Source organism: Mirounga leonina, unplaced genomic scaffold, assembly GCF_011800145.1.
Source record: "Mirounga leonina isolate KUSES-001 unplaced genomic scaffold, KU_Mleo_1.0 Mir_174, whole genome shotgun sequence".
In the NCBI taxonomy this organism is placed as follows: Eukaryota; Metazoa; Chordata; class Mammalia; order Carnivora; family Phocidae; genus Mirounga; species Mirounga leonina.
Window position 1 is genome coordinate 31,657,452 of NW_023270451.1, and position 13,413 is coordinate 31,670,864.

Below are 13,413 nucleotides of genomic sequence, written 5' to 3' on the forward strand. Positions count from 1 at the left end.
CATTCTCTCCCTTTTTTTTTTTAAAGTACTCTTCCTTAGTTTTCCAACCAACTTCTTATCTTACCAATTCCTTTCATAAAATCTTTTATAATATTCATCTTTACATTCATATTCTATCCCTTTGTCGTATTTACCCTTATTTTTGTACATATATAAGTTTTTCTTTCTTTAAAATTTTGGAAGGCAGTTCCTTCTAACAGACCAAAACACGCCCAAAATCTAGTGTGTGGCACTGATCTATTCACCAGCCTGATCATATTTAATCATATTCTTTTTTTTTTTTTCTTTTCTTTCTTTTTTTTCTTTTTTCTTTCTTTCCCTTTCTTTTCTCCTGGTGTCAGGTTTCTTCTGAAGTGCTTAGTGTATATTTTTCTGGGGTCATTGTTACCCTGTTAGCATTTTGTTCTCTCATTCATCTGTTCTCCTCTGGACAAAATGACAAGATGGAAAAAATCACCTCAAAAAAAAGAACAAGAGGCAGTACCAACTGCCAGGGACCTAATCAATACGGACATTAGTAAGATGTCAGTACTAGAGTTCAGAATGACGGTCATAGAAATACTAGCTGGGCTTGAGAAAAGCATGGAAGATACTAGAGAAACGCTTTCTGGAGAAATAAAAGAACTAAAATCTAACCAAGTCGAAATCAAAAAGGCTATTAATGAGGTGCAATAAAAAATGAAGGATCTACTGCTAGGACAAATGAGGCAGAAGAGAGAATTAGTGATATAGAAGTCCAAATGGTGGAGAATAAAGAAGCTTAGAAAAAGAGAGATAAACAACTACTGGATCACGAGGGCAGCATTCAGAGATAAATGATACCATAAGATGAAACAGTATTAGAATAATTGGGATCCCAGAAGAAGAAGAAAGAGAGAGAGGGGCAGGTCTATTGGAGCAAATTATAACAGAGAATTTCCCTAATTTGGGGAAGCAAACAGGCATCAAAATCCAGGAGGCACAGAGAACCCCCCTCAAAATCAACAAATATAGGTCAACACCCCGACATCTAATAGTAAAACTTACGAGTCTCAGAGACAAAGAGAAAACTCTGAAAGCAGCTCGGGCCAAGAGGTCTGTAACCTAAAATGATAGAAGCATTACACTGGCAACAGACCTATCCACAGAGACCTGGCAGGCCAGAAAGGACTGGCATGATATAGTTAGAGCACTAAACAAGAAAAACATGCAGCCAAGAATACTATATCCAGCTAGGCTGTCATTGAAAATAGAAGGAGAGATAAAAAGCTTCCAGGACAAACAAAAACTAAAGGAATTTGCAAACACAAAACCAGCCCTACAAAAAATATTGAAAGGGGTCCTCTAAGCAAAGAAAGAGCCTAAAAGTAACATAGACAAGAAAGGAACAGAGAGGGGCGCCTGTATGGCTCAGTTGGTTAAGCGACTGCCTTCGGCTCAGGTCATGATCCTGGAGTCCCAGGATCGAGTCCCACATTGGGCTCCCTGCTCAGCAAGGAACCTGCTTCTCCCTCTGACCCTCCCCCCTTTCATGTGCTCTCTCTCTCTTGTTCTCTCTGTCTCAAATAAATAAAAAAAAAAAATCTTTAAAAAAGAAAGGAACAGAGACAACATATAGTAACAGTCACCTTCAGGCAATACAATGGCACTAAATTCCTATCTTTCAATAGTTACCCTGGATGTAAATGGGCTAAATGCCCCAATCAAAAGACACAGGTCATCAGATTGGATAAAAAAACAAGACCCATTGATATGCTGTCTGTAAGAGACTCATTTTAGACCCAAAGACACCTCCAGATTGAAAGTGAGGGGGTGGAAAACCATTTACCATGCTAATGGACACCAAAAGAAAGCTAGGGTGGCAATCCTTCTATCAGACAAATTAAACTTTAAACTAAAGACTATAATAAGAGATGAGGAAGGACATTATATCGTACTTAAAGGGTCTATCCAACAAGAAGATCTAACATTGTAAATATCTATGCCCCTAACATGGAAGCAGCCAATTATATAAGCCAGTTAATAACAAAAGCAAAGAAACACATCGACAACAATACAATAATAGTAGGGGACTTTAACACCCCCCTCACTGAAATGGACAGATCATCTAAGCAAAAGATCAACAAGGAAATAAAGACTTTAAATGACACACTGGACCAAATGGACTTCACTGATATATTCAGAACATTCCATCCCAAAGAACAGAATACACATTCTTCTCTAGTGCCCATGGAACATTCTCCAGAATAGATCACATCCTAGGTCATAAATCAGGTCTCAACTGGTACCAAAAGATTGGGATCATTCCCTGCCTATTTTCAGACCACAATGCTTTGAAACTAGAACTCAATCACAAGAGGAAAGCCGGAAAGAACTCAAATACATGGAGGCTAAAGAGCATCCTACTGAAGAATGAATGGGTCAACCAGGAAATTAAAGAAGAATTAAAAAAATTCATGGAAACCAATGAAAATGAAAACACAACTATTCAAAATCTTTGGGATGCAGCAAAGGCAGTCCTAAGAGGAAAGTATATAGCAATACAAGCCTTTCTCAAGAAACAAGAAAGGTCTCAAATACACAACCAAACCCTACACCTAAAGGAGCTGGAGAAAAAACAGCAAATAAAGCCTAAACCCAGCAGGAGAAGAGAAATAATAAAGATCAGAGCAGAAATCAGTATAACAGAAACCAAAAGAACAGTAGGACAGATCAACAAAGCTAGGAGCTGGTTCTTTGAAAGAATTCATAAGATTGATAAACCCCTGTCCAGACTTATCAAAAAGAAAAGAGAAAGGACCCAAATAAATAAAATCATGAATGAAAGAGGAGAGATCACAACCAACACCAAAGAAATACAAACAATTATAAGAACATATTATGAGCAACTCTATGCCAGCAAATTAGATAGTCTGGAAGAAATGGATGCATTCCTAGAGAATTATCAACTACCAAAACTGAACCAGGAAGAAATAGAAAACTTGAACAGACCTACAACCACGAAGGAAATTGAAGCAGTAATCAAAAATCTCCCAACAAACAACAGCCCAGGGCCAGATGGCTTCCCAGGGGAATTCTACCAAACATTTAAGAAGAATTAATACCTATTCTTCTGAAACTGTTCCAAAAAACAGAAATGGAAGGAAAACTTCCAAACTCATTTTATGAGGCCAGCATTACCTTGATCCCAAAACCAGACAAAGACCCCATCAAAAAGGAGAATTACAGACCAATATCCCTGATGAACATGGATGCAAAAATTCTCACCAAAATACTAGCCAATAGGATACAACAGTACATTAAAAGGATTATTCACCACGACCAAGTGGGATTTATCCCTGGGCTGCAAGGTTGGTTCAACATCCGCAAATCAATCAGTGTGATACAATACCTTAATAAAAGAAAGAACAAGAACCATATGATCCTCTCAATAGATGCAGAAAAAGTATTTGACGTAGTACAACATCCTCTCTTGACTAAAATTCTTCAGAGTATAGGGATAGAGGGTACATACCTCAATATCATAAAAGCCACCTATGAAAAACCTACAGCGAATATCATTCTCAATGGGGAAAAACTGAGAGCTTTCCCCCTGAGGTCAGGAACACGGCAGGGATGTCCACTATCCACCACTGCTATTCAACATAGTATTGGAAGTCCTAGCCACAGCGATTAGACAACAAAAAGAAATAAAAGGCATCCAAATCGTCAAAGAAGAAGTCAAACTCTCACTCTTTGTAGATGATATGATACTTTATGTGGAAAACCCAAAAGACTCCACCCCAAAACTGCTGGAACTCATACAGGAATTCAGTAAAGTGGCAGGATATAAAATCAATGCACAGAAGTCAGTGGCATCCCTATACACCAACAACAAGACAGAAGAAGGAGAAATTAAGGAGTTGATCCCATTTACAATTGCACTCAAAACTGTAAGATACCTAGGAACAAATCTAACCAAAGAGGCAAAGAATCTGTACTCAGAAAACTATAAAATACTCATGAAAGAAATTGAGGAAGACACAAAGAAATGGAAAAACGTTCCATGCTCATGGATTGGAAGAACAAATATTGTGAAGATGTCAATGCTACCTAGAGCAATCTACACATTCAATGCAATCCCCATCAAAATACCATCCACTTTTTTCAAAGAAATGGAACAAATCATCCTAAAATTTGTATGGAACCAGAAAAGACCGCAAATAGCCAGAGGAATGTTGAAAAAGAAAAGCAAAGCTGGCGGCATCACAATTCCGGACTTCCAGCTCTATTACAAAGCTGTCATCATCAAGACAGTATGGTACTGGCACAAAAACAGACACATAGATCAATGGAACAGAATAGAGAGCCCAGAAATGGACCCTCAACTCTATGATCAACTAATCTTTGACAAAGCAGGAAAGAATGTCCAATGGAAAAAAGACAGTCTCTTCTGATGGACTCTGAAAAACAAACAGGGTTCTAGAGGGGAGGGGGGTGGGAGGATGGGTTAGCCTGGTGGTGGGTATTGAGGAGGGCACATTCTGCATGGAGCACTGGTTGTTATGCACAAACAATGAATAATGGAACACTTCATCTAAAACTAATGATGTAATGTATGGGGATTAACATAAGAATAAAAAAAAAAAAAAAGACAGTCTCTTCAACAAATGGTGTTGGGAAATTTGGACAGCCACATGCAGAAGAATGAAACTGGACCATTTCCTTACACCACACACAAAAATAGACTCAAAATGGTTGAAAGACCTCAATGTGAGACAGGAATCCATCAAAATCCTAGAGAACACAGGCAGCAACCTCTTCGACCTCAGCTGCAGCAACTTCTTCCTAGAAATGTCGCCAAAGGCAAGGGAAGCAAGGGCAAAAATGAACTATTGGGACTTCATCAAGATAAAAAGCTTTTGCACAGCAAAGGAAACAGTCAACAAAACCAAAAGACAACCGACAGAATGGGAGAAGATATTTGCAAATGACATATCAGATAAAAGGCTAGTATCCAAAATCTATAAAGAACTTATCAAACTCAATACCCAAAGAACAAATGATCCAATCAAGAAATGGGCAGAAGACATGAATAGACATTTTTCCAAAGAAGACATCCAAATGGACAACAGACACATGAAAAAGTGCTCAACATCGCTCGGCATCAGGGAAATCCAAATCAAAACCTCAGTGAGATACCACCTCACCCCAATCAGAATGGCTAAAATTAACAAGTCAGGAAACAACAGATGTTGGCAGGGATGCGGAGAAAGGGGAACCCCCTACACTGTTGGTGGGAATGCAAGCTGGTGCAGCCACTCTGGAAAACAGTATGGAGGTGCCTCAAAAAGTTGAAAATAGAGCTACCATATGACTAAGCAATTGCACTACTGGGTATTTACCCCAAAGATACAAATGTAGTGATCTGAAGGGGTACATGCACCCTGATGTTTATAGCTGCAATGTCCACAACAGCCAAACTATGGAAAGAGCCAAGGTGTCCACTGGCAGATGAATGGATAAAGAAGATGTGGTGTATATATACAATGGAATATTATGCAGCCATCAAAAAAAAAAAAAAAGAAATCTTGCCATTTGCAACGACTTGGATGGCACTAGAGGGTATTATGCTAAGTGACATAAATCAATCAGAGAAAGACATGTATCATATGATCTCACTGATATGAGGAATTCTTAATCTCAGGAAACAAACTGAGGGTTGCTGGAGTGGTGGGGGTTGGCAGACATGGGGTGGCTGGGTGATAGACACTGGGGAGGATATGTGCTATGGTGAGCGCTGTGAATTGTGTAAGACTGATGAATCACAGACCTGTACCTCTGAAACAAATAATAGATTATATGTTAAAAAAAAGAAAGAAGATAGTAGGAAGGGAAAAATGAAGGGGGGGGGAATCGGAGGGGGAGACGAACCATGAGAGACTACGGACTCTGAGAAACAAACTGAGGGTTCTAGAGGGGAGAAGGGTGAGGGGATGGTTTAGCCTGGTGATGGGTATTATAGAGGGCACATATTGAATGGAGCACTGGGTGTTATATGCAAACAATGAATCATGGAACACTACATCAAAAACTAATGATGTAAGGTATGGTGATTAACATAACAGAATAAAATAAAATTTAAAAAAAGTAAAACAAAAACTGATCACAGATGTAGAAGATGTCCCTGATGTCCAAAAAAAAAAGATATAGCAGAAATGCTGGAAAATAGGAAAATAAAGAAAAATAATTCAAATTTCTGTTTTGGGAGTGTCAACATCCAAAAATAATGGTTTTAGGAAGAGAGAAAGTAAATAAACAAGTAAAATAAAGGAGAAAGTTATTAACAATTAAAAGATTAAAGTACAAATGAAGGACACAAATTTCCAGACCAGAATTTATGGTGGAGGATTTGGAAATTGATTAGTTATACAGAAATAGAGAAACTAATGAAATAAAAAGGGCAGTTATTAGCATCATGGGAAAATAATTGTCTTGGTAAGCCTATAGGATATTTCCCTTTTAAAACTACATTTGAATAATATTGATAAAATTAAACCTATCTTCAAATATTATTATAAGTTTATTTCTTCTTGGAATTTAAAAATAAATTTAGGCTCCAAGGTCAAGTGAAACAGTGAACAAACAGTTCTTATTTTTAAAACTAACATAATAAGGATATACATTTTAGGGTGCAAAAATATTTTAAGCCCAATATTAAAATTACTCTGTCAACATGATAGCTTCCAAATGTGGGTACCTTTTTCAAAGTTACAAGCTAGTTTAACCCACTTTTTTTCTATTTTTAAATTCATGTAATTTCCCTTTATATAGAAACAATCATGCACCCACACATGAATTTGGTTAAAAGATCAGGGCAGAGGCATATTATGCAATATAAGGTTCGTTCTTTATATCCAGAATTTTTTCTCTTCCAAAAGATTCACAAGTTTTTAATGTGTTTTCTCCTTGAACACCCTACTAAATACACTCCAGTGTTTTTAATACTTGGCATAACATATTATTGATAATAAAAATATTAATATGGAATTTGTTATTAAGCATTAGAAAGTATATTTTTTAAAGGCATTTAAGCTGGAATTTTTTAATTCACAATTTTTTACTGTTCTATATATTTTAAGACTTACTTAATAAGCTCTCGGGGCAGAGGTGAAAAAAGTTAGCTGCTTGGAGTTTGTGACATCTAATGTAATGAAGCAATATTTTCTCCTTTTTTCCCTCAGAGAAAAGGTAATAAAGATAAGGAAAGGAAGCTTTTCAAAAAAAATTTTTTTTTTTTTTGAGAGAGAGAGAATGAGAGACAGAGAGCATGAGAGGGAGGAGGGTCAGAGGGAGAAGCAGACTCCCTGCCGAGCAGGGAGCCCGATGCGGGACTCGATCCGGGGACTCCAGGATCATGACCTGAGCTGAAGGCAGTCGCTTAACCAACTGAGCCACCCAGGCGCCCCAGGAAAGGAAGCTTTTCAAAATAAAAAGAGCACTTCTACAGTAAAGCAGAAGTCGTGGGTATTAGTCACAGCCGGATAAACTAGTGCTATAATTAATAACCAGTCTCTCTGGGCTTTAGTTTTTTCATTTACACTATAGGGAAATTGACTACCTGATCTTTAGGATCTCTTCAGTGTTAAAATCCAATGGTTCTATGATTAATACTATACATAGCAGTGACTTTAACATACAGGTTAGTCTTCATTATCTGTAGATTATCTATTTCCTGGTTACTTTCCAACTGATTTCTCTTCAGTAATACATTTTCATTAAATATAAGCTAACAAAAATTATTCTACTTAAATTATTAATAATTTATAAACACCTTTCCAAATGTGAACACTATGTATCTTAAAGTCACAGAATAGGGGCACCTGGATGGCTCATTCAGTTAAGGGTCTGCCTTCAGCTCAGATCATGATCCCGGGGCCCTGGGATTGAGTCCCGCATCGAGTTCCCTGCTCAGCAGAGAGTGTTCTTCTCCCTTTCCCTCTGCTCCACCTCCTCACTTGTGTTCTCTCTCTCTCTCAAATAAATAAATAAAATCTTTTTTAAAAAAGTTGCAGTGTAAATGAATTTAGTATTATTCCATGTCCTAAATAATTCACATTATTTTTCTCTTCTCAAGCACCCACTGACTTCAATACAATTCTATTTAAGTATCATTTACTGAGCATCTGTCTGTTGAAATACACACACACGTGGTACGTGCTAGGGTAGGAAGTTAGACACAGCACAAGGGTACGAGAAAGAGTAAAATGAATTCGATTAGGAGGTGGCAAGAGGATTCATGACATGAGCTGAGCCTCAAGTGTATACTGAAGTGGATATGTTATATACTGAGAAAGAACACCCCCAACAAATGCACATTAGAAGCAAAGGTATAAAGATGGAAAAGTTCGGGGTTTGTCTGATGATTGAAAAGTAGATCCAGGTGAAGGGGACAGTGTTCGTGCCTGTGTGTGCAGGTCAAAGTCAAATGCAAGACTGACAAAGGAAGGGGGATCAAATTGTGGAGTCAAATCAGTTTATAGGTGCTAAGTTAAGGGCTTCGGTTTATGCATTATGCAACAGGGAACTGTCAAAGGGACATATTCACCCTGAGTCAGAAGAGGAAGAGGAAAGAACATGTCTAGAAGTTGACAAGCTTTAGGTAACATGAGAGGAAGTTACAAGAATTCACACCTAATGAGTGAGATGATGATTAAACAGGTAGGTGTTGGAACAAAGAAGCATCTGGATTAACTTTTAGCTAGAAGTTGACGACTAGCGAAACGCCGAAGGCATGGTAGGCCAACTGAGGTTTTGAGTAGAGTTATGACCCATAGAATGATCTTTTTATTTTACTAAATCTCTGCCACCTCAGTATACAAGCAAAGAAATTGTGTGCCTAAACCTAAGTGTCAAAGGATGATTGGCATCATGGATTATGGGGTCAGTCTATAGTTGAAGGGATGAGGGTCCAAAGAGCAGCAGGCATATCCAGGAGGAAGGGAAATGGTTAAGAGACAAGAATATTTAACTTATTTTATTTCACAGAACAAATATTTATGTGAACTAGGAAATGTGAAGGAATTTATGTGAGCAAATACTGGTTCATTTAATTTTCATAGCAAACATAAGAGATAAATATTACTATGATTCCAGTTTTACAGTTGGAGAAACTGAGCCTAAGGAGTTTGTTTTTTTTCAGTGTGTCCCAGTCACTCATAAGTGTCAAAGCTAGGCTGCACTCAGTTAGTGAAACCGAGTCGAGGCTCTTAAATACTGTGCTATGTTATATTTAAAGGTAGGAGAGGGGGAAGTTAAGTGACCACAGTCTGTGGTCAAAATAAACTATTAGAGTTTAAAATTTTAGAAAAAGAACAATCTTTGGAAATTACGAGGCATGGGGTATTGCTGCAGAAGTGGGTGGCTGAAATAAAATGAGGGTGAGGTCACAGAATTTGAGGAGTGCAAGGAAACTAAAAGAGGAAGATACTGAAAGATGCCCCACAAAGTATTGTAGCAGGCTTAGGTGGAGAGGAAAAATCTGCCTTGGTACAATGTTCTCATCCACGCATCAGGGTGGTTGGTAACTGACACCAACAAGGAGAGAGAAAAATGGAATCCCCCACAACCTCAACACGTATGCACAAAAACCTGCATGCACACGCACGCACATGCACACCTATTCTGCAAGGGTCCACAGCAGCAGGTGAATAAACACCATCTACCTGATCGGGCCTCAGTATAAGCAAAGTTCTCAGTGAGAAAATATGATTGGAGCAAGTAAAGTAATGTGAAGAAATGGCATATAATCAGTGGAAACTTCAAGAGCTTTTGTTTGTTTCCTTTCAATGAAAAAAAAAAGATCTTTTTTTCTAAATATTTTGTAAATGCCTGGCAGAAAAGACAGGTGGGAAGATGAGAGGTGATAGTTAAGTGATGAATAGATTTATAAAACATTATTTTGGGGGAAAAAAGTACTCTTTTTATAAACATTTCCAACAATGCCATTATTTTATCTAATAACCCAGGTCAAAGAACCTACCAAATACTGCCACCATTCAGTAATTATGAGAAACAATCCTCCTTTTAGAGAAATTGTGTGTGTGTCTCTTTTCATGGATCAGAGGAACTACATAAATCAGGGCTCTTCAAAATGTGGTCTCTAGAGCTGAAATTTCATCATCACCTGGAAACCTGTTATGAATGAAAATTCTAAGGGCCCCCTACAGGCCTGATGAATTGCCTGTACTGCATTTGGGGCCCAGAACAAGCTGTGTGTTCATAAGCCCTGCAGGTGATCTTATGTGATAAAGTTTAAGAACTTCTGGTCTAAGCCAGTGTGCATGTATTCCTTTCTGTTTAGCTACCTAGAAATTAAGATCCAAATTCAGTGTTCAACAGCCAAAGTTAATTGTATTAGGCACTTGCTCATATTTATTTCTATGTTAATTTTAATTACCTTTTCCATTTTTTTTCCTTTCTTCTAGTTGATATTGTGTTTAATAAGTTGCCACCCTTTTGGAAATAAGTATATATTAAATTAACCACAAATATTCAATTTCTTTCAAGTATTACTGAAAATAAATTTCAAGTTTAAAAATTTAAAAATCCATGACCATAGAAGGATACATGAAATGTTTGATGGTAGACGAGGAACAAGGTCTAGTCCATTGACAGGAGAGTGGGTGAGAGGAATGGATTCTGAATTAACTGATGTGGGAAGGGGCCGGGCACCGGCATTTAAGAAACAGACAAAAACGAGCTCCCAATAATTAAGGACCAGGTTAAGTTCCTCCATATTGGAGGACAGCGGAGATGAGAAATAGAGTAGAGCAGGATCAGAGGCACAACTTCATGTGTTCTGAAGCTGACATTCATGTACTTTGAAGAGTCTGGTGAAAATCACAGTGAAGGTGTCAGGCCCCAAAAATTCTACCCATGACAAGAGTCTGAAGCAACAGTTAAGGAAAAAGGCAAACACGCCTGGATCTGATGTAGGCTTGAAAAAAAGCTGGAAAATTCAGGAATGCCTGGGCAGCTCAGTGCATTAAGCATCTGCCTTCGGCTCAGGTCATGATCTCGGGGTCCTGGGATCGAGCCCCACATTGAGCTCCCTGCTCGGCCGGGAGTCTGCTTCTCCCTTCCCGCCCCCCTCCCCCCGCCTGCTCGTGCTTTCTCTCTCTCTCTCTCTCTCAAATAAATAAAAATCTTAAAAAAAAAATAAAAAGAGTTGGAAAATTCAAAGACAGCGCAGAGGGAAGGGGTTTAAAAACAATGAAGAATGGTCAGTGGCACATCGGGTTTCACCTGATACATCAAGTATTTTTAAGTGACATTTCGCCTGTAGTTGTGGACAAAGACTGTTGATTCATAAACTCACATTGAAAATTTAAAAGCATGCCTCTCAGGAATTCTACCTTAAAAATAAAACCACCCTGATGCGTGGTTCCAGTTGACATAAAAATAATTAAAGTGCGACACAAAGAGCATGTTGAACAGGAGTGATGGTGCCTTCGTTTCTTCTCAGACCTGGAAAAAATTCTGTGCCTTTGTATTTTTAAAATCATCCCAAACACAGACCTGATAACACCTGAGCAAACTTTCTCCTGGCCATCGCTTCAATAGAAATTCCCTGAACATTAATATTTATTTTGGAATGAGAGAGATCTCTGTATGTTCTTAGGAATACAAATAAATCTTGATATGCAAATACTTGACATTTAGGAATAATAAATATGCATTTTATTTTATTTATTTATTTTTTAAAGATTTTATTTATTTATTTACAGAGAAAGACACAGCGAGAGAGGGAACACAAGCAGGGGGAGTGGGAAAAGGAGAAGCAGGCTTCCCACAGAGCAGGGAGCCCGATGCGGGTCTCGATCCCAGGACCCTGGGACCGTGACCTGAGCCGAAGGCAGACACTTAACGACTGAGCCACCCAGGCGCCCAATAAATATGTATTTTAAAAATGATGTTAATATGGTTTATTCATAACTTACACAGGTATGACTTAGTCATACTATAGTAAATTCTTTGTTAGTAAGAGAAATATTATCAACATGTTACTATTACATTTAACTAAACATGCTTTCCAATCATAATTCTGAGACCTCACGGTGTTCTATATTCACTTGAAAATAACAAATTTAGGATTTATTATCTTCACTCTAGTTTCAGTAGCAAGAATTTTTAATTCATTTTAATGCCATCCAATACAATCAAGTTAATCAAATTACTGAACAAGCCAGCAGCTCTATGTTTAGCAGGGGCTTTGGAGACAGACTATGTTATTAAATGTTCAGGCTTAGAGTAAATACTTGAAAAATACTTTCCTGCATTGCAATGAGTACAGTTTGCCACCAGAGAGAGCTCAGACACTATAGTTTATTAAAGACAGCAATTTATTTCCTTTCAACTAGATGGAAATTATCTATCTGAAATACCTGCTCTATTGTAGAAGAGAAAAAAAAAAAAAAAAAACAGAGCAACTGTTTATTTATAATATCCAGAGTCAACTCCTATACATAAACGTTCACGTGTGACATGTGAGAAATCATTTATCCCTGGCAAAGAAAGTATCAGTGCTGACGTTTTCAAGGAAAATGGCCAACAGAGACTCAGGTTGTCTGTACAGTGAACCCCCTTGTTGACTAAGGGGAAGACCTCCTCAAATACTAGAAATAAAGGTTTTTCAAAACAACTCAAATGACACTTTCCAATATCATCGTGTTACCAAACTGAGGACAGTCAAGAAAAAGTCATTTGACAGACCAACACACTCAAGAAATACCCCCTAATAAATGGAACCTGATGAAAACCTGAAATTGATAGATTCATAATATCCTTTGTCTGATTCCCAATTGAAGGAATTTTTATTTATTAACCAAAGTCACTTCATTTAATGAAAACTCAGACAACCACAGTAGATACAGTTTTAAATTCATCACTATCTAGTGCCTTCCCTACCCCCTGCCGTGATAAGTAAACTAAATAAAGAAACACATACATTCGAGTTTATCCTCCGGTCTTCCTCTTTCAAGGAGAGACAGATAACAGACAATGTCCTTCAGATGGATTACTTCTGGGGAACACGTATTTGCAGGAGAAGTACGGGGAGGGGTGATGGCACCTTTATTCATTCTCAGACCTGGAAAAAAAAAATGCCTTTATATTCTTAAAGATATCCTTACAGTGCTTTCAAAGAAAAAGACAACTAAGAAAATAGATAATGCACAGACCTTTTAGAGAACTATATATTTTTAGGTAAAAAATAGCCAAATTCTCTGGAACTCTAAGATAGCCGAGTCAGACATATTCTATGATTACTATAAATAATTCAGAGTTTTTTTGGTATTCAGGGACATGGAGATTGCTCCTCCTGCCTGTAAGAGCATGTTGGGGTCAGAATCCTCTTGTCCAGGGTCAGCTGGTGGACAGATTTGAACACATGAA

General features: G+C 37.8%; 1 protein-coding gene across 1 annotated transcript in view; it reads right to left on the reverse strand.

Moving 5' to 3' along the window:
* DGKB (diacylglycerol kinase beta) overlaps window positions 1-13,413 on the reverse strand; it is a 401,327-nt gene that overhangs the window by 342,474 nt on the left and 45,440 nt on the right. Inside the window, exon 5 of the mRNA XM_035020662.1 lies at window positions 12,968-13,108. Coding sequence (XP_034876553.1) covers window positions 12,968-13,108 — 141 coding nt within the window. The remainder of the gene's footprint in view (window positions 1-12,967; window positions 13,109-13,413) is intronic.